The sequence below is a fragment of the Tyto alba genome, unplaced genomic scaffold, assembly GCF_018691265.1.
Source record: "Tyto alba isolate M040663 unplaced genomic scaffold, T.alba_DEE_v4.0 Super-Scaffold_14, whole genome shotgun sequence".
Taxonomy (NCBI): domain Eukaryota; kingdom Metazoa; phylum Chordata; class Aves; order Strigiformes; family Tytonidae; genus Tyto; species Tyto alba.
This window is the reverse complement of record NW_024881276.1, coordinates 30,590,376-30,616,468: the sequence shown is the minus strand read 5'-3', so window position 1 is coordinate 30,616,468 and position 26,093 is coordinate 30,590,376. Positions and strand designations below refer to the sequence as shown.

The window sequence follows — 26,093 nt, the reverse complement described above, 5'->3', positions numbered from 1 at the left end:
GCAGGGAAGTTACTCTCTACCAACAGAGGAGAACTGTATAGATACCCAATTTTCCTTAGAAGGTAGATGACTTTCAGAGATTCACAAGCCTTAAGAGTCACTCATCTGTTTCTCATTACACTGCACTGAAGTACATCCAACCTTCAGCTGTATTTATACATAACTCCCCTCAGAGGTAAGCGATTGAAAAGGTCTCTTGTTTTCTCTCTTCCAGAAGTGAATTCAAATAAAGCCCTTAACAGTTTTGATTTTACCAAGAAATTTAATTAGTGTTGTCCATAAAGAGAATAATACACAGACAGTAATTTCTTGCAATTTATCCTTAAATTGAAATGGACTCTTTGCTAAATGTGTCTTTTGGCATTTAGTCATAGAATCCAACTTCTACAGCACAACTGGGCACCTACCAGAAACGACCTTCAAACGACATACGCTGAGCAGGGCACCCAAGAAGCCAACTCAAAATACAGGTAACAGGACTCTGTCCTAAGGCATTGAAAACGAGCTCCACCAATAGGTCAAGGAGTTAGCTCACCTCTCAGATATTTACTGTCATCTCGGTTAGAAGTTCCCACCCCCACAGTAGATTTGGCAGCACAGCACCAGATTCTCTGAGCTCCAGATTATCAGCATAACTCTTCTCAGTAGTCGTACAGAATTAGTAAAGCATTTTTAAGTCTTTGGACATGACACGCTCAAGTTCCTTTTGTTAAAATCCAATCCTTAACATAACATATACCCTCACTAAAAGAACTTCCACTAATTTACCTTGATGCAGATCTAGATCTTGACTTTCTGTTGTCAGAAACATGCCGCTTTCCCTCTTGAACAGGTGGCTGTTCCACTTCCATATCCTAAAATATTAAGATGACTGGTGTTACAAGTGAGTAGTGCAAGCATTATATTTCATTTTACGTCTAGACTGAATTACATAAAACCACTAAAATTATACTGAACATTCACATATATGAAGTTAAAATGTAATGCAACTCTCCTCAGAAGCTTCACCACTACTTTGTAGCCACTAACTGGGCGACAGTTCAGTATTACACGAACTTAATACAACCACTGCAAAAACATAATAATTTACACAAAATTCTCATTTTCAATTTTCAAGTTATTGTTTTTCCACATTTTAGTCAATTTCAGCACCGCATATATCTCCACAGAACATGATTATGTTCCTTGAAGTCAGTCAGTGGATCTTGCTCTGACATCAAAATCACAGGCAAAGTAAGGTCTACTAGAAAACTTTTCCCCAAGATGTTACAGGAAACTACTTTAAGCCATATATATAAGCAAACTACAATACAATAAATTTGAAGAATGAAGCAGTAAGTGATCAAAATACATAAAATGCAAGAACCTGATTTAAAAAAAAGAAGTTCAACATAGCTCTTCCTTCCTACCCCAAATCCTCCAGAGGTTCCCATTCCCAAACACACTGTGTCCTGCTTAAACTTTAAATAGTCTTCATGATGTGACCCTGGCAAGGGACATCCAAACAAGCAATCTCTCAGAATGTACTGACTCAACAGGATTCAAAACTAAAAAACTAATTACAAAGATGCTCTTGAGAATTGTCCCTTTATTCCAAATGGAAAGCAAGTACTTATTTCTAGAGTCTGTGACATCGCAGGTCACCACATAAAGACAGCTTGGTAACACCTCTATTTCTCATTTCAGGATTTCCTTCCTTTCCTTGGAACAGAAGAGGCAAATCCGTTTTGTTTTGTTTTGTTTTTTTAAAAAATAACGGCTCATAAATAGACTTGCTCTTTGATTTCTTCTTAGTAGCAACCAGTTACCAAACCAACAATATCTTCCAAAATCTTATGAACAAGAGAGAGGTGTTTACATACACTTGGATTTTTAAAACCTTTACAGACTTCTGGGTCCATTTACACTACAGTAGCAATCCACTGGACCCATAACAATTGATTTTTCCCAGATAGTTCCTCTCCAGAATGAGATTGCATTGCTAGAATTACATGGAACAAAATATTCTTGAAGCATGATGAGGACAGGAAAGGGAAGATGAGGAAAAGTGAGAAGTGGAAGGACAAAATGCAATCCAAAGTCTTTGACAAAAGGAAGCATAAGGCATACATATGCTGGTTTTGCTAGACTTCTGAAATACCAGGCTTGTCATGTAGCGCTGCAGCTGTCCAACTTTCTCTCACATGAGCTACCCTCACAGCCATCTCTGTCCATGGTTATCACAAAATTTCCTCTCCTGAACAAACTATACGCATTTGAAAAAGACATGTACTAGAGCATTTGTTTGTTTACTGCAAGGGGTCCTCACCTGCTGATGTGGTTTTTGCATGTGTGATTCACTCTGGACTGGAAAAGGAGACTGAAAGGTTTGCTGTACAGGTGCTGTTGGCGGAATCACAGGCTGAGCCATGGGTGGAAACTGCGGGGTAGGCAGGAGACCAAAACCTGGCATTTGCCCATTAGGAGGAAGTGGAACCTTTGAAGAAGAAAAACCACAAAAACTTCCAGTTAGGAGAAAAAGTTATATTAGCTTTCCCAGTTTGCTAAAGTAAAATTGTATCTTTGCTCCAGTCACAATAAAAGACCAGAAACCCAAGAAAGATTAAGTAGGGCAAGTGCTGAGGTGTATAAAACAAAAATCTTGTTCTTCAAAGCTTGACTAGAACAGAGAACAAAAATACGTTTCTTCAGAAAGTTGGAGGGCTAAGCCATATTCACTCTTCACTAATAGGAACACCTCTTCCTTACTCCTGCACCAAAGCAAACAACAAAAGATAGAAAATATAACAGAACAGAGGGACAAGGCAAAACCTGAAAGTTACCTGGTGACGCATTGGATCCTGTTGTATTCCTATCATTCGCTGCTGAAAAGGATCCATATTTGGGAGCTGAGGAAATACTGGCTGTTGTATACCTTCTCCTGGAAATCCACTAAAACCAGTAATATTTTGGTGAGACAAGTCAGTAGGTACACAGATTTTCTGCCTTTATATTACATATTCCTATGTACATTTACACATTCTTTCTTCAAAATTAGACAGAAAAGTTATCTTTATTATGATCCCATTTCCTCTCTAAAAACTGAAAACAAAAAAAAAGGAGAAAGAGTGGCTTTCTTATCTTTTCTCCACTGTAAGAGCAGTCCTTTAACATTTAAAGAAATGCCACATAAAGGTTTAAGCAGCTCTTCCCCCCTGCACTTATATGATCTTGCTAAAGATCTCAGCCTACACAAATTTTTCATGGAGGTTGTCTGCCTTAGGCTAATTATTTTTTCCTTTCCAGTTCCTCTTTTGGGAACAAAAGAAGTAAGCCTTTTCCACAAGGAAATTACACTGGCCATACTTTTGCTGGGAAAAAAACCTTTAGCTTGGGAAGAATTTAGGGCAGAGGAGAAAGGGGTATGTATACCACACAAGGATTACAGTAAAGCCATTCGCTTCCTGATTCAACACACAGAATGGACAGTGCTCAGGGAATTAATGAGGTCTGTGCAGTTAATAGGACCTGTTTACAGGATGCGGTTTGTTTAAGAAACTGAACAGGATTTCAGGAAGATAAAGGAATTTCACTGTCATGTTAAATGGAACTTAGTAGTATTTTAAGACACAGGTGCCGTACAATTCTTAGATGATTCTGGACAGATCAGTTTTACATATAGAGTATTACTGATTTTGTGTGCCCAAAATGAGACTACTGGAATCCAATCATCAGAGGCATCTTACACAACTGTAAGGCAATAAGGACAGAGGCTTTGAAGTGCTCCAAACAGAACATAAACATGATGAAAAGCCTAGTCCAATAATCTCTAGTTGGGCATACACAAGCAGTGCTCATATTTGACCTACCTCATCTTTCTGAACTTCAGAGTTCCAGCTGTATTATAGGGACAATACTAGCAATTTACTTAGAAGGCATTTTAATTAACTAATACTTGTGGAACATTAAAGTGCTCAAGGTGATAAACACAGTAATAAAGCTAATGACAAAGTTAGTGATTCTGGTTTTGAGAGCAGGGTTTGGATGGCATATACAGCAAGTAAGACATGGGGCCACATACTGAAGCAGGGAAAAAAGAAATATTGACTAACCCAGGTATTGAGCACCATCCAGCCTGTGCACTGAATGAGAGAGAGGTCCTGTGGAAAAAACTAGTATGTGATCATGTAATTTAAGACTTTATCATAATGCATATCAAAAGGGAAACAGGAGTCTGAGTTAGTTTGCGTGGATATTTAATGTTTGAGAATGTAAAGCTGCAAAGCCAATTTTAATTTTTTAAATAGTTAAAACTACCACAATGTTTGGAATAGCATCTTTTCCCCAGCCAGCAAAGCAATCCAGCTGATTACTAACAATGCCCTGACATGCTCAGTTGTGCAATAAAAACATGGAACATCTTGAAACCAAAACTGAGCTTTTCTCTACAGAACACATTCTTCAACCAATGACTCAAAACTACACCAGATCACCAAAGTAAAAAGACCAAAAAAACCCACCAGAAGTTGTTAACAATATTTTAACTTTGGACTGTAGCAGTTAAGCACTGAAGTAACTTGGAATTTTAATCAGCTTTCTAACCTAAAGATTTTTTAGAACAAATATCTGTTAATTTTACTATGACACAAAACTTACAAAGCTGGCTGAGAAACTGAAGAAGGAGAAGGAGCTGAGTCTTCTTTCTTTGAATCTTCCACTGCTTCTGGTTCATCATCATAGTCAAACCGATCTAGCAGCTTCTGAAAGAAATTACATTGAGCCAACTATTTTTTTCTGTATCTTATATAATTGGCAGCCAAATTATCCTTATTACTGAAGTCTTACTATATATCCAACAGCTCTGGAATTAAAGACAAGGTTAGACTCGGAAAATAAAAAAATAATCTATATTCTAATACAGAACCAGAAATTGTCCCAAACCAGTTTTGTTCAGCCTCAGAAAATGCATTAGGCTATAAAATCATGAAGCTGACTTCCAAATGGAAAGAGAAGAAACAAAATTTGCATCATTTTTCTCCTAATAAAGGGACAACATTGAGGCATCCATCAGTCAGTCTTCTGCTGAACTGAAAAAATGAAACAAAAAGAACAAATGAAGACTTACTTTGTCAAATGATGTTTTTTGTTCAGGCGGTGGGAAAGCAGCTTTTTGTTCTGGTGGTTGCGCTGCTGTAGTTTTCAACTGAGCGGTAATAGCTTGAACCTGAGCCATCACAGTGTTATCTATGACCGGTGACTGGGGTTTCTGAGGCTGTTGAAAAGTCTGAAGAATTTGCTGAAGCTACAAAAATTTACATAGTATTAAGTATAAATTCTTACATAAACACATAATATTGAAAGAATTGCAGGATACAAATTTTACACCAAACAAAACTATGGCACAGGATGAACACCACCAATCACCTGATGGAACTATGGAGAACTTTCAGCAAGACCAAAAGTCACTTTTTAAATACTTCAGTGGCAAAATTCAGCAGATCTCAAGATTTCAGTATTCAGGCCTTTCAACACTGCAAACGTTTAAGTGGACCAAACAATAAAACACAACATTTTGTCAGATATATTCTGTCTGTTCTTAAAACTTTGTAATTGCATCAATTTAGAACTAATTTTTTAGGAACGTATAACTGAATTTTCCTCAAGTACCGTAATTATTGGATAGAAGGGTCCCAGATAATTCCAATACTGACTTTATCAGTTTTCCACTGAAGACATTAGCAAGGCTTTTTGTTTTGCTTCAAATCAAGGATATTACTTCCATCATTTTCCCCCTCCATTTAACATAAAACTGAAATTAGAAGGGAACTAAATATAAGCAGGTTACCTGTTGTCCTTGCGTTGTTTGAAACAACTGAGCTACAGCTGCAAAGGCATCAGAACTGGGCAACTGTGGCACAGTAGGTACTGAGTTAGCAGTAACTTGAGGGGGCTCCGAAGGAACCTTTGCTGGAGGGGGCGGTGAACCTGAGAGTTTCACAGGAATTAAGAAAGCATTATGTTATTCCAAAACATTTATCCTACTCTTCAGAGCATGCATCTGCCTCCTCAAAACAAGTGTCTATTTACAATACTCTATTTAATCCAAAAAGCCCTATCTAAACTACCCCAAATGCATATTCTGTTCATTTTGCCTCATTAACTTCTCCACTCACTGCTCACATCTGCGCATTATATACACTAAGAGAGAAAACAAAACTGGCCTATCTCATGGGTAGTCCAGCATGGTATTTTAGATCACAACTCAGTGTTTACACTTGTACTATTTTAGAAAAGTTGAGAGAAAAACTATTACTCAAACAGTGCTAAGCAACACGTGTCAATACACTTAAAATGTTACTTCTGGTTACAAAGTTCTGGGCTTAGTCTTTTGGATAAGCATTTCAAATCAATCATCTAATGGTTCATTTTAAGAGCAAATGAGTTGCTCTTAATAGTTTCTACTTTCTGTCAGTAACTGAACTTTTGCTGAAATGTCTGGTAATAATTAAAGCTTTTTTAAAATTATTTCACGAACAACTCCTTTTCTTTGATAAGATTTGTTCACATGCCACTTTTGCATAGGCACAAGCCAAACCTGCATGAGACAGACAAATCCTTCTACCATAAAAATAATTTTTACTAATTCTTCCAGGAAAAGACTCCTATTTCCACTGAGCTTTACTAAAACTGAGATCACATTTTAAGACATGCTATTAGTTCTGACTATACATGCAGCTTTTCCATTCTCTTTGCTTTAGATTACAATGCTTTTTTTTTTTTTAATAAATGTTTTGCTAGTACAAAGTAAATTAGTAGTAATGACATCAATTCCTACATGCTGTAAGCAACTAACTATCCTTTAGCAAATATATTTTAATGGACTACCGTAAAACCGTACAAGGAGAGACAGTTAAAAAAACCCACAGACAAATATTTTTTAGTTTGAGACACTAAGCAAATATGTTTCCCTCACAATACCAACTTCTTTAAAGCCATTCATCTGTTTGCAGTTCAAATAACTGCAGTGTTGACATGCTGTAAGCAGAGACAAATGTATTGAATATTTTCCCAGAAGTCAGATGCTACATAAAAATACTGCAAAAAGATAAGTGATTGTTTTAAAATATAAATTAACTCCCAAATCATTTCCTATATATATTCAGAAGGATATTTGCTTGCTCAAGGGAGAAAATTTGTGTTTTTCTCTCTCTCTTTTTTTGGCTAGCAGACTTTGCAGCGTTATGAGCTAAACAGATTCTATTTCACATAATGCATTAATATATTTATTATTATTCATTAGCACATTTATTTCAGGGCCAAATTATCCCCTCTGGTGCCTCTGAATAAGCTCACTGAAATCAGTAATTCTGTACATGAAAATCTATGCAGAATGCAACCAACCTATTAGCTACTACTGATGAGACAAATATCGAAAAATAGTGCCACTCACCTGTCATATCGGAATGAAACTGTATAGCCACCAGTCGGCACCCCAGCTCAGATGTCAAGACATTCCCTCCCCCTGCCCTGCCATGTTTATAAAACATGTCAATAGGATATGCTTTCTTAACCACCACTGGAGATGATTTCACTTATGCTATTGTGAATCATTACTTTGTTGTCTGTCAACACACCTCACTCACTCCATATTTTTTGCCCAGTCCTACTCCAACATATACAAGTGCAATAAATAAGGAGGTTACCAAAGCCAAGTCTGAAATATAGAGTGCAAACTCAAAAAGGCGGCCCTCCAGAGAAAGAGCGAATTGAGGCTTGTATATTCTCATCCACAATTCAGTAACCTCGCTGCCAGCTTTTTATGTGGCATAAAATAGGTCAGTGAAAACACTGTGGGCAGGCCATCATTACCTTACTCTTTAGGTCAGTGGTTTTCAACCAGTAGTCCATGTAAAAGCCTACTGCCAGGCATAAAATTACTGTTCAAGAATTTGGAATTGAAACACCAGTTAAAATGTTTCGGGGCTGCATGATGAAAGAGATGGACAGCTGTTGCTTTCAGATACTAAGTTGATTCAAAGATGAAGCTCTTAACATGTAAGAACACACTTTACTTATTCAGATTCTGACATTTAAAAGATGACATCAGAATTATAAAATTGAGAAACAACAGAAAAATATTTCAGACCAAAAGAAAAAAAAATTAAAGATTCTGAGAGGACACTGAAGTCATCTGTAAGTGCAGCATGCACATATGTATGTACTCATGCATAAACATGATATAAATTTCAGATATTTTCCAAGTAAGTATTCACATTCTGATAACTTCTGAACTACAATATCAGCATTTACTTATGAGTTCAGCTGCTCCACACAACTGTGACAACAAAGCTGAGTTTATTAATATGCTACTGTTAAAACTAATACTAGGTGCTTTAATGTGAAAGCAAACAAGCTACTATCATTCATGCTTTTAAAAGAAGTTATAATGTCATTCATACCTTCATTATTAGTAGCATTTTCTGTCATTGGTGCAGTGGCACTGGTTCCTGCTGCCATATCCAGAAGGGGTTGAATTATTTCAATTTTAAATACTCCATTTTTCTGCCAAAGGTTCAAGACACGGACTATTTTACTCTGTTGAAACAAATGCAAGCATTAACGCTAGATACAGCTTTCCTAATTCACAAACTCAAAATTTATCTTCTGTACGTTGAGGAGAAAGGTTTGAACAGTATAGGAGTTCAACATAATCAGGCATACATATTTAACACCTATGTCGTCACATAAATCAGCAAGACCTTTTACATGGCAAAGGTAAACACTACCAACTTACTTGACTATCCATTTTAATAAAAAGCAACTTCTGCCATTTTTCTAAAACTATTCTGGCCACTCAGAAAATCCAGGTTTGATATACAACAGAAATAGTCAAATCAGCCCCACCCTTTTTTCACAGATGGTCATAAAGAGATGAAACAAACAACAAATGTGATAAGACAGACAGAGAAAATGAAGATAAGCTGAAAAATCCTAATGAAGAGAGGAGCAATTAGACCATAAAATGCTAGAACAAAGCCTTAAAGTTAGATAGAAGATTGTTTGCTTGAATTTTTTTCTACTAACCCAACCAATTCTATGATGACACCAGAAAACTTATCTCCATCATTACTCAAAACATCAGGAAAGCAAATGGAAAACATTCTAACTGATCATTGTAGAAAGAAAGACTAAATTAGAAGCTCTGACCGTCAGCTGTTATTTTAAGCTCATTTATTTTTTTTAAGCTCTTTTTTTTTTTTTTTTTTTTTAACATTAAGAACAATGAAGCTTTCAGGAACAAGCTGGAAATTAGTCTTTCCTTCTTTAGACCAGCATTAAACAATAATGTCTAACTAGATGTGCTGCTTCAGTTGGAACATGCACACAGGTAAATGTCAGAATACATGCCATATTGACATACCTGTCCTTTTTGTATACTTAGTCATCTGACTTGCACACATACACATTTTAGCTTCTTTTAACTTCTACAGTAGCTGCTAAGAATGAATTGATTCTGTTCCTTCTTATTTCAACAATAAAATGCCTTACTGTGACTCAGTTATATACACCCATGCAAATCCACCTATACTTCCATAGGTTAAGTGATTAAAGAATTTCACTAAATGTTTTCTACAATAAGATCAATTATAGAGAAACCTGAAGTGGCTACTTTTAAATGAGATTTTGGTCTGAAAAAACGGTTATCTTTAAAACAGCAGCATTTTTTTTCTTTGGGTATTCTATCTCTCCAGGAGACTTTAAAATAATATGAAGGCCCAAAAATGAGTAAATGTAATACTCTTGTTTTCAGTCATATATTAATCTTACAAAAAGGCTGTTGAAAAAAGAAAAAAAAAAGAAGTTATATCATTCTCTTTGTATATCAACCATAGTTGTGTATCTTCAGATCAGGTTTTCTGTTTAGGTACTGGAAATTCATTAAAGTAAGCATGTTATAAATAGTATCATTCCCCTAGTGGAAAGTATCTTAATTATTTTAGCACTGAGATATCAGGTGGTTCCATAAAGGAGATGGATAGACTAATCCATTTAGATAAACAAAATGGTAACCACAAAGACAGAAAGAAGAAGGGACTGCTCTATTTCACCAGGGTACTAACCCAGAAGCTCCAGAATATCAGATTCAAGACCTAAAGATCTAAACATTCCACATTAGAAAACTACAGAGCATCAAAGCCTTTGAAAAGCTTAGTTAGAAAACTGGGGAAAAAGTCAGTTTGAAAAAGAGTATTTTGCTCTTACAGCACTACAATTAAGAAAAAGAGTGAGTAGGCGATTTTCTGGAAACCAGCTGGCAATTTCTAAAACACACTTATCTTGGGAGTCTTTTGAAATTATTCTGACAGAGGGCATAAAAGCCATCTTCTGTTGATGGTAACCTGGGCTATCAAGAATTCAGAATACTCTCTGAGCCTCTGTTCTATCAACAAGTACAGCAAAATTAAGAAAACCAAGGCCTTAAACCAGACTTGACAACAGAAAGCAGCAATGAAATTCTCAACTATGGGATTTGTAAAGAATGAAGAAATCAACATGATGATTTTCTTAGAAAATATCTGGGCACAGAACCTTCACTGACTACTATACAAGAAGTTCTCCTGTATCACTTTCTTTTTGTGGGAGACACTACCTTCCATAGTAAGTTTTCCTGAAGGAGCCACAAGAAAAAAAGTTTCAGCATAGCCACACACACTGTTGAAGTGTCTGCATAGGCAAAACAAAACTGATGAAAGTTCGGCAAAATAAATATTTTAGCTAGAACTTGCATTTAACTATCACCTTTGTTAATCTTTCTCAGCATGTTATACCATTTCATACAACAACATTCACTACCACGGACATAAAGAATCACTGGATTCGCTTTCACATAAGTGGAAACACCAAGGTAGTACTGTTATCAATTCACAACACCGCCCGAGAAATAATAGTTGTACCTTGTCTTCAGATGGACAGAGATACAAATACTGGAATGTGGCAGTAATATTTTTAGAGAATCTTGGCCCAAAAACATCTTTGTCTGTTCCAAACTGATGGCGAGACTGACGAACAATAGAGTCAATAACATACAATCCAGGGACTTTATATTCCGGTTTGCACTAAAAACATAAAAATAATTTTCCATTACACAGTGACACTAACAAGGTCACACGCATTCACCCTAGATCCTTATAGGAAATCTATACTGAAGAAAAATAATATTAATTTGTTTTAATTTGTTTAATGTAGACTTCTTTAAGTGCTTTACTTCTGTTTAAGGAAATGGAGAAGAAAAACATGCTTTCACATTTGTGACAGAGAAAATATACCTAGATAGCTTGAAGCAGCCTTTATCTTCTCAATCACTGCTTTTAAAGTACCTTTAACTTGACATGTGACCGCAACAACAGGTCTACTACATTACAGTACAGACTGTCACAAATCTGCTATCAAGCTACCTCACACTCAATGCACTGAACTATTTGCAGGATCTCTATTCTCCAGAACTTACTGCAAAGTCCTTCTATTTGGAGGTCTCAGGACTTTGAATGAAAAGAGTGTTTCTCCTGTCCACTCGGAGGAACTGAAGTTTGGCTTTAGTGAGCACTGCATTCTAGTCTGTTGTTCTACATGCCTAGGCAAGCATGAAAACTGTATTTTCTGAAAATATTCTGTTTTAGACATTAAAAGTTAATTTGAAATTCAGTACCTCCAGTTTCCTCCAAGTGGAAGAAGGGGGAATTTCACGATTTTTTTTTTCCTCCCTTTCTTAATGTACAAAATAATATGCAAAACAAAAATGAGGAAATTATATAGACAAGGAGATACAAAAATGTGTAAAATCCTACCTAAACAAAATTTTCTCCTTCAGTTCCTGGATAACAGAAGCCTTTCTGGTTATTTACTAGCATTATTAATAATATCTAGTAACACATGCAGACAATATCTTTATCAGTAGATTATTTTTTATTTTTTTACCTTTTTGATAAATTTCTCTACAATCTGGACAACATGCTTGTAGAGCTGGAAAATAAATACATACATTAATTTATCATCTACTCAACAGCGATGTACCATTTCAGAAGTATTTTAACTCTTTGTGATTACTACCATTTAGGAAAGACCACAAAATATGTAGTCACATTATAAAAAGAAGTATGTTATAAAGCAAAGTTAACTAAGCACCAAGAAAAAGATTTCACGGGGGAAACAGACAGAAACAAGTCATCCTTTCCATCAAAAGTGTGTCAGTGTGTACACAAAGAACATACTGCTTCTGGAGTATTAGTGAGAGCTTTATAAATTTACTTTCTAAGCAAGTCTGCTGTGTTTTAATATGCTATGGTGTGGTTGCATCCCTCAACATTTAGAATTTTATTACATAGAAATCACAACATCATAGTGGGTGTAGCATTAAAAAGCAATGAATCAACAAAAAAAAAAAAATCAAGCTGGCATTATGCTACTAGTCTAAAACCAAGAGATGATATTCACCACCCACTTGTTTCTAGATAACATTCTTAACACCAACTAGAATAAAACATCCATGAAGCTAAGACTGGGAATACAGAGATGCATTTACTTAGAAGTAAAATAATAAAACATTGCTACTGTTACAGTTTTATGTTTGTTCAATTGTACTTTACCTTAATAGCTTTAATGGCAGCTTTTGTGATGAGAATCATTTTTGCTCGGGAAATAGGAGGTTTCATCTCCATCAGTGAAAAGAGCTAGACAGAGAAAAGAAATACTAAAAATGTATTCTGAAGATTAATCAGTTAACCAACAAGACATCATTTCAGACAACTGATTGATTACTGACATTCCCCACTATGTATCGCCACAATGCTGGCTGGCCCTTGAAACAAAGACTAACAAGCAGATCTTTCTAGGCAGTGTTCAAAGCTATCTTCCTTGTGAACTAACCCATATTCACTGATTTATCAGATTTTGATAAGGCTGCTGTCAAATTTCCATTTGTATCTAAAAATTAGTATCTGCTAACTTATGGTACAGGCAGTGCTAGCTTAGGGTATAGGAAATTGCTATTTTACAAAAACAATATAAACCAGAAATAACTGCAGCTTGATTTAAGTCAGCTGGGCATCTGTTTACTAAATAGAAATATTAGGATGGCCCTACAGATAGCTAGACTGACATAATCCTGTAATCTTAAAATAATGTACATAAAAGTATGACAACTTTTACCCATCAAGGCAATCAAACCAATACTAGGTTTTCAAATTATCCTGCTATATACAGGCATTGCAAATGTCTTTAATAGAGATGTTTACCATTTCACTTGCTATGACCATACCATATTATAAACTGCATCAACTGTTCTCCATACTAATATCACCCAGTGGAAAAGTTGATTCCTTAAACACAAAGTTTTCAGAAGTTACTAGTCTTTATATATGACAGTTTGAGACATTCTGTGAACCCGACTTACAGAATAATTGTGATCTCATTTCTATAAACATAGCCCTGGCACATTATTTCAAAGAGTTTTAATCATATCAGGAGAGCTATTCTGTTAAGACCATTAAGCGTAAAATGGGATTCTGCAGTGCTAGATATAATTTTTTTTTTTTAAAAAAGTTTGAATTCACACAAAGCATATTCTACGTTCAAAACATGTAGGATACAGGTAGGATGTCCAGTTCTTCAAATCCAAAATTGTGACTCTAACCAAAAGAACCCCAAACTTCGTTTTCACAAATAGCATCACTATGACTTACATCTCATGTGTGAGGAAATTTATTACAAAACACTTCCAGAAAAAGTTCAGTTTTATTACTAAAACACTTTCAAAATGTCTTGAACCTAGGCATTCAGAAAAGACTCCGCTCTGTCTTCCAATATTGACCATAACTCTGAAAACAAGTATTAGATTCACATTTCAGAGAGAAAATAAAACTTGCACACAGAACTGTCAGAGCTGGTGAAACAGCCACAAAGGGCGGAACACAGAAAGCTGAGGAAAGAGGGATAAATTTTCCTCAGGACCCCAGCACACCTGAACAGCATGACATTCTTATTATACAGTGCTTCCTATAGAGCATTTTAAGAGAATAGGGAAATAAGGGATTGGGGGGGTGTGGGGTGGTTGTTTTTCAATAACAGTCCTACAGTCCGTCACTCACTAGCATGCATGCACCCACACCAGAAAACACCAAAATCCAATGCACATTTCACCACCTTCCAGACCACTTTGCCTATTCTGGATCTACAGTGAATTCTATATGGTCCATAAACTACTGTTGTAATTTCACAATGTAAAAACTACACCATATGCTCTAATATGTTCTTCTGGTGTACTGTGCACACTTCCGTTCTACTAGTCCCTAGACCCGGAAGCATAATCCACATAGGCTTGTCAGTACCATTCCCTCTTCTCCAAATCTTCCTCCCCATCTTCCAAGCAGAAAGAAAAGCCAGGACATCTCAGTACTACTTTTTAATTCCTCCTGTATCATAGCTCTTGGTTATATGTTCTGCTTCATTAAATATTATTTTCTATTCTTCCCATAAACTTAGCTTCCTATGTCAGCTGTGGCTTACTAAAGGTAGAATCATTATATTGTCATGATTCTTACCTTATTTCCCACAATTTACAGAAAAAATGGTTTTGCATTATATAATTTGATTTTGCTCTTCACAATAAAGAAAAAAATAGAGCCCTTGAGTACTAGCCAAAAATGTAATCAATTATTTGCCACAAAGCAAAATAAGAGAATAAAAGTATCTTCATTTGACAGTGTAAAGTAACATGTCATTTAAAAATTTGTCTTATTTTTCTATTAATTTAAAGTTCCAAGATACTTGTGAAGAGACCAACTTACACAGGTTTATCCACTGTCTCAGTTAAGGAAAAAAATAATGCAGAAGAAAAATAAATTTGGCCAAATACTTAAAGGCAAGTAGAATGATAGCAAGACTTTCAGCAACACAAAATGAAAGCCTTATACCAATAAAATACAAAGAATAGGCAGGAGGGTATTTACTTTCTTAATTTGATACCTATTCCAAGAGATATGAAAGAAGAAAATTGTCCTTCAAGACAGTGGTAGCCAGGTACCTTTTCTAACACCAACATCAAGTCAAGACCACGATTTTTCATTACTAACCTCCATAAAAGGCAAATTCTAGTGCCAGAATGTTTGATTTTTAAATCCGTTCAAGCTGGAAGACATACTTCAGCTAACATCCCTACTTGCTGAGAAATCAGTATGGACAAATAAAAACTGTCAGATGGAAGACAGAAGGAGAGAGGTGTCTGTGAGGAGTTGACTTGTTTTTTTAAAAAAAGCTTAATTTCCATTTCAAAATATATTTCTTTGGAATAAGTGCAAAGACTCTTGATGAACAAACTCAGTGCTATTATTAAAACTCAGGAAAATCTGTTTTAAGAGGTAACGAAAGACACAAAAAAAAAAGTAATTTCCAAACCCCATCATCTACAAACAAACAGAAGACTCGAAAAATGGAGGAGTAAAAAAGGAGACCACATTAAAACACGTACTCTATATCCTTTCCTTTACACACCAAGAAGCAACTGGTCCTCCAGAAAAAGGAGCCAGTCCCATATAACAAGAACAAAGAAGCCAGTGTGAAAGCAGCACTTCTGCATTCATGTTTCAGGAACACAACTGGAAAGAACCAGGAAACTGGGAGAGCTCATAGCAGAACAGAAGATGACAATAAACAACTGGCAGCAAAAAATAAAAATAAGTGTCTTAAGAGGTATCCCAAGAATGACGCTGCAACCCAAGGAAAAAGAAATCCAAGGAGAAACTGCCAGAAGGCAGGAAAAAGTGAAATCAGCTAGTTGCACTGAAGTAGCCAGGGCAGAGGCAATGAAGAATATAGCAGCTTGAAGAAATCATTAATTGAAGAACATGTGAAGCTGAAACTTAGGCTAACAAGGCAGGAATAAGCAAGAGCTTTGCAAGAACAGGATTGAGCAGATGACCATAAACTGTTCCTTCACTGTTACTGACAGCACTCTGGGCAACAGTAACAAAAACATAGTAAAAAGCTATGAGAACAGTACACACAGATACTTCCAGCTCAGGATGAACTACAGTTGAAACATGCATCAAATTGAGATGCAAATGTTTTTATATATAAATATATATGCACACATACATATATCTACACATATATGTATATGCATACATATGTGTGTGTGTATATATATGTATTCTGCCCTCTCTTCACACACACCCCCATCACTCTCTCTTGCAATAGCGCATCAAAACTTTGTTGCCTTTTTAAATTTTCATAAGATTTTAGAATATCAAATGAGTATTTTAAAGCTGATTTTTATTTAATTTTCAGTATCTTAGTTACATGTGTCAAACCCATGTTTTAAAGACAGGTAAACCTAAAATTTAACAACCTTGCTAGTTCCTTGTGGATTTTCACTTTTAGAAGGGGCAACTGTTCAGTAAGACACGTATGTACTTTGCATTTGCATATATTCAATTAGACTTGGATCTTCTTTCATACACATTTTCCAAACCAATATATGAAAAAAAAAAAAAAAAAAATTTCAGGACTGTCCTAATAATACATCTAATACTTCAAAGGGCACCATGATCAGCTCAAGAAACAACCTAGACACCAAAACTTACACTTCATTTAAAAAATAAATGTGATGGATGTAACAAAGGCAACGATAATTTTCAGCTTGAGAGGGTTTGCAGTGTACTGCCTCACAACAGGAGCCTGTCCCTGGAATGCTCTTGCCCTGTAAAGCTTGACCTGCTAGAAATTACTTGCTGCTTTTACTGACCACAACTGGATGTTTGGAGAAAAAAACCACAGATCCTAGTTGTTCCCTGACTTCATTTCCCACATAGTGGCACCACTGGCTAAAGAAAAAAGCAGTTTAGCTCTGTCTCTATTTCTACTGTCCACTGCCCGCCAATCCATTCATTTGACAATGAAAACCACCCATGGTATACTGTTCACTAGGATGGGGAGGGTACCATAGGCTGAGAGACAGCAGGGGAAAAGAAATTAAGTGAAACTTTATTTTTACCTAAGAATTAAACTATTCAAGACTTGTACCTTTATTCAGTTTTGATGATTTCAAGTTTCAGAAGAATTGTCTCCTGCTCTCTACATGGATTCTTTCATACACAAGTAAAAACTAATGTACAAAAACTAGTAGAAAGGCTTAGCCACAAAATATTATCAAAACCAGTAAGGCAATGGTCATAAGAAAAACTTTCCTATTTCAGTTACAATAGTCTCACCTGTTGAAAGTTGTATGAAAAAACCCACACTTTTGTTTTATACAAGCTCTAGTTTAGGATACAATCTCAATTTAAGAATTTCCAAACATTTTTGGAACTTCCCTCCCTATATTTGAATGTCTGTGCACCATGGCTGTATGTGTTTTTAAAAAGAATCATTTATTTGTTGTTCCGTATCAACCCATGTACTACAAAAATGTGTAGGTATTAAAGACCTTACTGATCTCAAGCCACAACACAAAATATTGATTCAAGAGTCATTCAGCGTGCTCTTCACAACAGTACAGAAGTACAGGATAAAATATCTATAAACCCAAGAACCTCAAAGGCGGAAAAATCACCTGCTCATTTTCAGGCTAACAAATGCAATTAAATAAGAAAGATAATCCACTCATTAAACCATAACAGATAGCAAAAAGGAGTCTAACCAGACTGCCCGTTGTTTAAAGAGCAAGCTAGGAACCACCCCCCAAATTAAAATTCTATGTAAAGTACAGAACATGTGGCAGTAGTGAACTAAGGCGGCTTTCCAACTCAAACTGTAGAACCTGCTCCAGTTCATAAGCCCTGGGTGAGGTGTACTAGGAGGAGTGGGTAACAGGAGAAGGACTAGGATAATGGCCTGAATGGTCTTCAGTCTTCCAAGCAGCAAATTATTAATTTCTGCCGTTCTACAATTAATGCCCTTTGAGGGTCTATTTTATACAGAAACCCAAGAACTATGGGTTTTTGAAGCAAAGAGGAAAATCATTATTTTCAAATTTACCCACTGCCTTACCTTAGAATCCTAAAAAGACAGCATGTCTGGGCACAGCATGTCTTCAGAATAAGATCAAGTTGAAATGTAGGAATACTATTAGCTTCACTTCGTTACTGAATTCATTACAAGAAAAGCAAAACCAGACAGTGATGTGTGCATGCCAGCAGGAAGGAATAGGGGTGCCAAGGGAAAAACATGACACATGGTCAGAGAAAAAAGGCAGCTCATACACCTTCTAAAACTAAAATAGCTAAGAAAGAAGTGAGACTTATCCCATTGGTACAAAGGAAAAGGTATCAGGCTCATATCCTTTGGGGTGTCTCAAGTTTGATGTACAATCTTAAGTCTGTTTATCTCTTTTAAGCATGAGATAGCAGAACAGGAAGGTGAAAATACCTTTTAAGACCTGAATTGACTTTCCTGGCTTTGCTCACTTGCTGAAGTTTCTTTGCCATAAAAAGGTCTCTATTTACAAATAAAGAGGTATGGCTTCTTTTTGTATAATTACTAAATAAAACACACAGAAAAGCAGAAGCACCGATAGAAGCATGACCTACTCAAAGAAACACAGTGTTTAGTGATTAGTGGATATCAAGCACTCAGGTCATTGGTACAATACTCTCGTTCAATCTTGCTGTCTCCAATTTTCACAGAGCAGTCTAACATGCCCCCAACAATTTCATCAAATCTTATGTCTTCAGCACCATTTCTCTAAGCAGGCTCCATACACACATATGACATAGTCAGTACTCTGTACATTCATTCATTATTTTCTTGAGTGTATTTTATTTACACATTTAGAAATCATCCAATACCGCCAAGCTACAAATCATTTGGATGTATTTGTAGCTATTTGTTCATGTGCCTACAGAAAAAAAAAAGATGATGGAAGACATGACTAACATACAGATACCACACTATTTCGTTAACAAAACACCATTACTATTCATGCATGATCAGATCTTCAAAGGGTCAGATGTGTTAAAAAATACACGAGTCCAAAGAAAATCTGTTAGCCATGTACATTTTCTTTTCCCTATAAAATTCACTGCTCCCCTTCCTCTTCGGGTTCCCATTCTTCCTTGAGCTACTAAGAAGGGAAGAAAGATAATGATGTCTCTAAGCTTCTGTTGCTAAACTATGCCTCAGAGGACCAATGTACATTTTAAATTCTTGGCCATCAGCTGTGGAGCATACCAAGTATTAGGTGCTGCTGAAGGTAAGAGATCTCCATAAAATTAATGGCTGTCAGGCTACATTCTTTGGAAAATAAAGTGAGATTTAAGTTTGACCAGACATGAACCCCAGGCAATGAAGCTAAATAGTACTTAAAGATGAATACTTCATCTTTACTTAAGCTGTTTCTGTGGCCTTGAAAGACCACTCAGATTCTGAATCACTGAGGCAAACACCTTTACAAAAGACACTCATATGAAAATGACATCATAAAAATACACAGAATAAAATTTTGTTTTCTACACAAATGTTTTTGAAACTTATCTGTCTCTCAGGATCAGTGCTGCGCTCCTAAGTCCTGCATGTCTCCTGAAAAGCTGTTCATCTCATTTCTTCTTTTACCAAGAATCTCTACAAGAATGTCACAGCTTTCAATATTGCTGGAAACAGTTCAGTCCAGAAGCAACAGACACAGCTCTCACAATGGCAGCGATGATGACCCTTCAATTACTGTGATACAGTCATAAAAGCAACCAAGCAACTTCCATCCCAAAAGAGCTGCATACCGCTTCTGCAGTAATTGCAGTATGGGTCTCACAGTTTAAAAGGGCTAAATTCACACTATAATTCTAGTACAACTCTCCTATCCTTCTACCCCATCCAAATAGCGTTTGAACTGCTGCTTAAGCACTCTCCCAGGACATGTGGGAGGCAGCACTGACTGAAAAATACAGCCTATTGCACCTGCTGGAATATGGGAATCATTTTAGGCAGCTACAACGGGTAGCAGCTTTCACTGTTTTCTTAAAGAGACAAAGGGTGCCAGAATGCACAAAAGACTGCGTTACTCTTCCCTCCAACCACAGCTATAGGTAGTTGTGTCCTTGCTGCTTTGCCAGAGGGAATCTAACTGGGGTTCATAAGTTCCAGTAACTGCTGAAGAACTGCTGTGAAGGACATCCTGCTCACCTCTATTTATAGGACCTGAGGAGGGGAGGGGAAGAACGGAGCAACAGATTGTAGAGAACATACAAAACGAAGTCTTACCATTAGCACAGGATAGCTATACTAGATCAAAAATACAACTGTCCAGTTCACTAAATATGGATAAATAATAAAGAAGAAAGCTGCAGCTCTAATTTTAAAGAAACAGCCCACAAAATATCTATCTTGTTTGTGATCTAGACATGCTGAAGTGGGTTATCAATTGTTTCAGTGGTACAGATTACCAACCTGAGACACATGCTTAAGTGAATATACTGCATTACTCAATACAAATGTAAGATTACAGAATAGGAGACTTGACTTTATTCTACTTCCAGAAGCAAGACTGTGAAGAAATCTCTATTTCTAACTTTTATAACTAGTAAACTATCCCTTGAGTTTTTCAGATTAAAGGAAAAACATATCCCCAAAATAAAACACAAGGATTAAAACCTTTGTAAACCATGGCAGATGTGTGATTTCGTATTTTTCTTTTTTAGAAAAATGTTTACTTGTGTTCTTAAAAAAATAATGAAGTTTTGCACCATTATCAAGTTACTTTTTGTGATTTACTTACAGTCTAAGTAAATTTAGCTTTATTAAACTAACTAAATTGAAGTACTAATTTAACACAACATATATACCTAACAGTACATGAATTCTAATTCATTCATCTAGGATACAGTTTGAACTAATTTCCTTGTAGAAAATATACTATACTACGTAACTGTCACATCCCACCTATTCAGTTGTATCTGCTCAGAGTACAGCTGGATAAAAATAAAGCAGCAAACGTGTTTGGTCAATGCAAAAAACTTGCTTGCTCTTGTAGAAAAATTAAAATTTTTAAAAGGCACATTTGCTGGTAAACTTGCATTCAAAATATAGGTACAAAGAACAGGACTAAGGGAATGGGCAGCACAATCAAACATGATCAAATTACGCAAGCCCTGTAAGTTACCACCCATTGGCAGAGCCCAAGTAATTGACTCTAAGTGTTCTTTCCTAGCATGCCACAATTGCTAAGTGTGACGTGCTAGCTCAAACCTCTATATTTAAGTTTTACCTCACAATTCAGATGGGCAGTTAAGACCACATACTTATCACAATTAGCTGACAGGCAGAAACTTGTTATTTCACTGAGACATAATCATACATACCGTCAGAAGCCTACAACCCAAAGGGCAGAAACTCAACTTCCGAGTAGAATTGGAACCTAAATCAGCCAAAATGGTTTCTACTGGACTGGGTGCACAGCTTCAGCCAAAACAAAACAGTTCAAATTGCAGATATAAAAGTGCTGCTGGAGCTTTTATCTTCCTCCCTAAGCTCTTTTGTCTGAGGATACAAAGTTAACAGTTTAGAGGATGCCTGATTTACAGCCATGATTTGAGCTTGGACCTCCCACCACTCAAGAAATTGCTGTAACCACCAAATCCACCTTCAAAAAATCCCAAATGATCATATCACCTGAAGCAGTAAGTGGCATCTCCTCCTTCATGTAGACTGGCAGCACTGACAGCTGCCACCTCCGCAGAAGGGACAGTAAAGCCAGAAGCACATCACCTCTAGCATACATGGGACGCCCAGCACAAAACTCATGGCTGCAGCTGTTAAAGTTACCATTATAAAACCACAGTTCTCTGTCTACAATGCTATTGTACAGCCAGCAAGTTCAGGAATTCTTGACCTACATGGTATTCTGTAGATACCCCAATCTTTGCTGTTGAAGCTATTCCAATCTCAATAAAATAATTAACTATTCAGTGAAGAGAGACTGGTACCTCTGTAGTCCTCACAATGTCTATGCATTATAAGACAGTCTTAAGACAAAACGAGTTCTCACACACTCACTAGCCTGTGCTATTCCCACCATTCTGTGAATGACGTTGAGAGCTTTTGTAAAACAGCTCTTTCACTTTCTCCGCTTTCACCGAGAAACCCCAGAATATAGAACAATATCTGACTGTAAATCTTACCCTCCTCAAAAAAGTTTGAGATGTTTCACGGTTTATTTCAGTATGTGTTGTTTTGCATGCAGAGCTTCAAGCAACACATGCTGAAAAGTTAAGGGAACAGTTTACAAACTGGACTTTATGTTCTCAGCTATTATCATAAACACACCTTCTGAGAACAGGACAGTAACTACACAAACTCTGAATTTATTAACATGCTAGCTTTATGCATAAGTACACTGCCATGGAACTAGTCATATGTACAAATGATTACAGAACAATGATTTCAGCAAGTACAGTTTGCTTCCCCACAACTGACATTCAAATGAAATCCACTGTTTTACTACCTTTCAGCAGTCAGCCATCAGAATTTCACTAAATATTTCTGGTTGTATCAAACAAAAGCATCTCACTTTTACTACATCAGAGAGGAAGATGCCCATTTCTAAAATGGGGATTAGTCACAGAATATCAAGAAACACTGCTTTCACTCTAAAGTCACACATACTTTCACCACCAGATCAGCAAAACAAGTGTTTTTTATCGTTTGAGAAACACCAAGCACTATCTGTACAATTAAGTTTTATCAGGTAGCAACGTGTTGAAATGAATGAGCAAAAGCAATCATCTGCTAGGACTTCTGTTTATATTTAGGCAGGTAAGAAAATTTCTGTTCTCTGTTTACACTAGAATTGAAAATGCCACATGTGTGCCATTCTATGTGAACGTATTTGGGAAGGTTGCTTTGTACCCTTCCATACCACTAGTTTAAAACAGCACCCATAACACTGGAAAATAAAACCATTAACAGGGGGCATATGCTATCTACTTTTCACTTTGTACTTCTATAACTTTGTTAAGGATTAGTAGATTTTCAGTTGTGTGTGTATGACAAGCAGTTGCAGAGAGTGAACTTTACACAGCATGACTTCATCACATGAGAGTAATCTGCCATTTTTCCTGTTTCTGTTCAGCAAACATGCACGGCAACCTAGCCTTCAAAACGCATTAAACATTCTGGAACGGGTACTGGCTTAGCTTTTACTGATTATCTGCAACAAGAATATGCCTGTTCAATAAAGTCCATACAGGATCTGCAAAAGTCAAATCGTCAAACCAAGGCGGGAGCATCCTCTAATCTAATAATAATTTTAAGCCATGTGTCAAAAACTTTATAAAGTAGAGGCTTGAGTATTTTGTTATATATTATGCAAAAAACAATCACGGTCTGTTTTCTTTCCAATTCCGATTGGCTAACTAATGAATAAAAAAAAAAAAAAAAAAAACAAAACCAAAACAAACCCACAATCATCAGAAGAGACAAGAGGGGCCTTCTGTGTACCGTGAAAGGAGACCGAACACCTTCCGCTTTCCAACCTAGCTCCTATCTCCCTAGGGTTGGGGTCGACTTCTTAGCCCCATCCCCAGGCGTTGTTTCTATAGAGGGATAAGCCCCCTCGCAGTTTTCCCTCTCCCTGCTCAGCCTCCAGCCTATCCCCTTTGCCGCCTGTTCACATGGCAGGTCTCTCGCCAAACCACTGCGAGGAAATAAAAGTGCTTCGCGCCCTGAAACGCGGCTTCCCCCTCCTTACCAACGCGCCCGGACTGAGAGCGCCTTGTAACCGGGATCCCGGCTCGGACGCTCTCCAGTGGGGTGAGGAGGAAAAAGGGGGCGGGGGTCCGGAGGATCCCCTCAGCGAGCCCCCCCCCCGCCCCGCCCCGGCCCGTGGGGGAGCCCCGGCTGCGGCGTCGCTCGGGGAACGCTCCAGGCCGTTGCAACTGCCGCCGCGACGGCGGGCCTAACTCCGCTCGCCTCCATTTTCCTCAGGAGACCCGATCTCCCCCCACCCCGACACCTCCCCCGCCCCCCGAGCCTGCGGAAAGCCCCGGGCCGAGCTAGGCCGAGCGCTGCCCGGGCCCTCCCCAGCGCAGGCCTCTGGCGGCGCCGCACCGGGCCCGCACGGCCCAGAGCCGGAAGCCCAGCGCGGGTTGGGGTTGAGCGATGGCGGCCACCGTGACCCCCCCCCCCCCCCCCGCCCCGCACTGCCCCCGCTCCCCACCTCCTGGTTGAAGGCGTTCACGGCCTCCATGTTGGCGGCGGCGGCGGCTGATGCGGGCGGGCGCCCGCGCGGGGGAGGGAAGGAGGGGAGGGGGGAGGAGGGGCAGCTCGGTCCCGCTCAGGGGTTGCGCGCGGACATGGCCGTTCGGCAGCGGCGGCGGCGGCGTCGGCGGGGCTCGCGCTCTCCCCCTCTGCCCTCGCTCGCTCGGCTCGGTGCGGCGTCTCGGTGGCGGGGCCCCGGCACAGACCGTCTCTCCCAGCGGGATGGCGGAGCCCACGCCGCGCACAGCACCCTGGGATCGTGCAGGCCTCCCGGCCCCGCGCCACCCACAGGAGAGCGAGAAGTGGGGGGGGACTGGGAGGCGGGGGGGGTAGAGGGAGGGAGGGAGCGCGCGGCGCGGCGCGCGGAGAGGGCACCACGTGACTCAGGGCCGGGTTACTCCCCGGGCCCCGCCATGTCAGCGCCGGCCCCGCCCCCGGGGAGGGGAAATGGCGGGGATAAAGCCGTGAGGCGCGGCCCGGCCTCGGCAGGTTCTTCTGGTGGCTGCTGGGAGGTTGTTGGGGGGTGGTTTGGAGAGAGCCGCGAGGCACCACCGCCTATTTCCCTCAAGGGATACTGCCGCTGCTGTGGCGTTGTTGGGGTGGCCGGGCCGGGCTCGGCTCGGCCTTGGGTCGGCGGCGTGTGGGCTGAGGAGCTGCGGGGGGCTGGAGTGAAAGCTGCGCCCGTTTATATGTTCGCACTGAAAAGCTGATGTATTTTTAATCTCCCCCGTAGTCGTGTCTCGTAGGTGGCAGAGGCCACGCGGTAAGCCGCGCTCTGAATAGAGCGAAGGAGCGGCGCTGGAGCGTGCGTGATCCTTTGCGTGACCAGTGCTGTCACCGCGGAAGAAACCGCTGTTTGCTGAAATGTAAGGCGGCAAAACTCAAAGGCTGTTCTCGGGCGTTTTGCACTGGTAAAGAATAAGTTAATCGATGACTACGTTCACGCTACCAGTGGGTGCTAATGTTCATGAGAGAGCTGCCTGTGTGCTTGGAAAGTGTAGTTTCAAGGATGGCCGTTGGCATCTATTAAGAGCGCATTTGTTAAGTGCTATAGTAATGTCTTGGTATTGGTGTCAAATCAGAGTGATTTGAGGTTTGCAGAGTATTGTGTGATATGGTATGTTCAAAATGTTATTGTTTAACTTACAGTTGCGTTGTCTACCTCCAGTATATCGGCAAGGGAGTAAATTGGAAAGAGGAAACTCGGAATGTTACAGTAATCTCACATGAAGTGTATTTGACTTTGTGTTCTGTTAAACTGTGCCTGGTGTTTGAGTTGCTAATCAAATGCAGATTACTCTGAGGAATCTCCATGTCATCGATGTATGGCTGTCCAGCAATTAGCCCTCTTTAAAAGCATTTTGAAATGCAAAGAATTCAATAATTTGAAATTCAGAGAAAGCTGACAGAGTAGTAAGAATGCTTATTCTACTCAGATGGTGAAACATGTAAGGAGAAGTTTGTGTACAGTTACATTGATCTTCAGAGGAATTTTTTATATAAATAGGTTCTAGTGGCAAATGGAAAGCTCTTCCAGATATCGTGAATTTCTATAGGTTGGTCTTGTATCGGAAAAAAATACTTCTAGCTTTCATATTTATTCTTTAAAGAAACTCTGCTGAGCTAGAGGAGTGGGGGACAAAAAAGATAATATTGCCCATATAGTGTCTGTTGCTTTTTGTGATTTTTGCCATTTTCAACATGGTAAATTACTTCATATGTAGCTTTTACTACTGTTCTTGTTCATGCGGCTGTCCAAAAATTCACAGAAGGTAGCTTATTCTGCCACTTGAAAAATATGAACAACAAGGGTAGAAATGGAGTATGTGGTGAGAGTTTGAAAAAAATGTAAGTTATCTCTGTCCTGTTATTGC

At 38.5% G+C, this 26,093-nt stretch overlaps 1 protein-coding gene across 4 annotated transcripts in view; it reads right to left on the bottom strand.

Moving 5' to 3' along the window:
- The window catches only part of SCAF4 (SR-related CTD associated factor 4), a 47,779-nt gene extending 23,266 nt beyond the window's left edge, over window positions 1-24,513 (bottom strand). For 2 of the 4 annotated variants that reach the window (XM_033011256.2, XM_042788454.1), the window contains exons 1-12: window positions 24,179-24,513; window positions 12,624-12,707; window positions 11,956-12,000; window positions 10,935-11,096; window positions 8,439-8,574; window positions 5,825-5,964; window positions 5,105-5,281; window positions 4,636-4,739; window positions 4,092-4,139; window positions 2,823-2,931; window positions 2,309-2,476; window positions 769-854 (exon numbers count right to left, since the gene is read on the bottom strand). In XM_033011256.2, the coding sequence (XP_032867147.2) occupies window positions 769-854; window positions 2,309-2,476; window positions 2,823-2,931; window positions 4,092-4,139; window positions 4,636-4,739; window positions 5,105-5,281; window positions 5,825-5,964; window positions 8,439-8,574; window positions 10,935-11,096; window positions 11,956-12,000; window positions 12,624-12,707; window positions 24,179-24,208 (1,289 nt within the window). In that variant the 5' untranslated portion in view covers window positions 24,209-24,513. The remainder of the gene's footprint in view (window positions 1-768; window positions 855-2,308; window positions 2,477-2,822; window positions 2,932-4,091; window positions 4,140-4,635; window positions 4,740-5,104; window positions 5,282-5,824; window positions 5,965-8,438; window positions 8,575-10,934; window positions 11,097-11,955; window positions 12,001-12,623; window positions 12,708-24,178) is intronic. The other 2 variants (XM_033011257.2, XM_033011258.2) reach the window with 2 other exon arrangements.
- Between the last annotated feature and the right edge of the window lie 1,580 nt (window positions 24,514-26,093).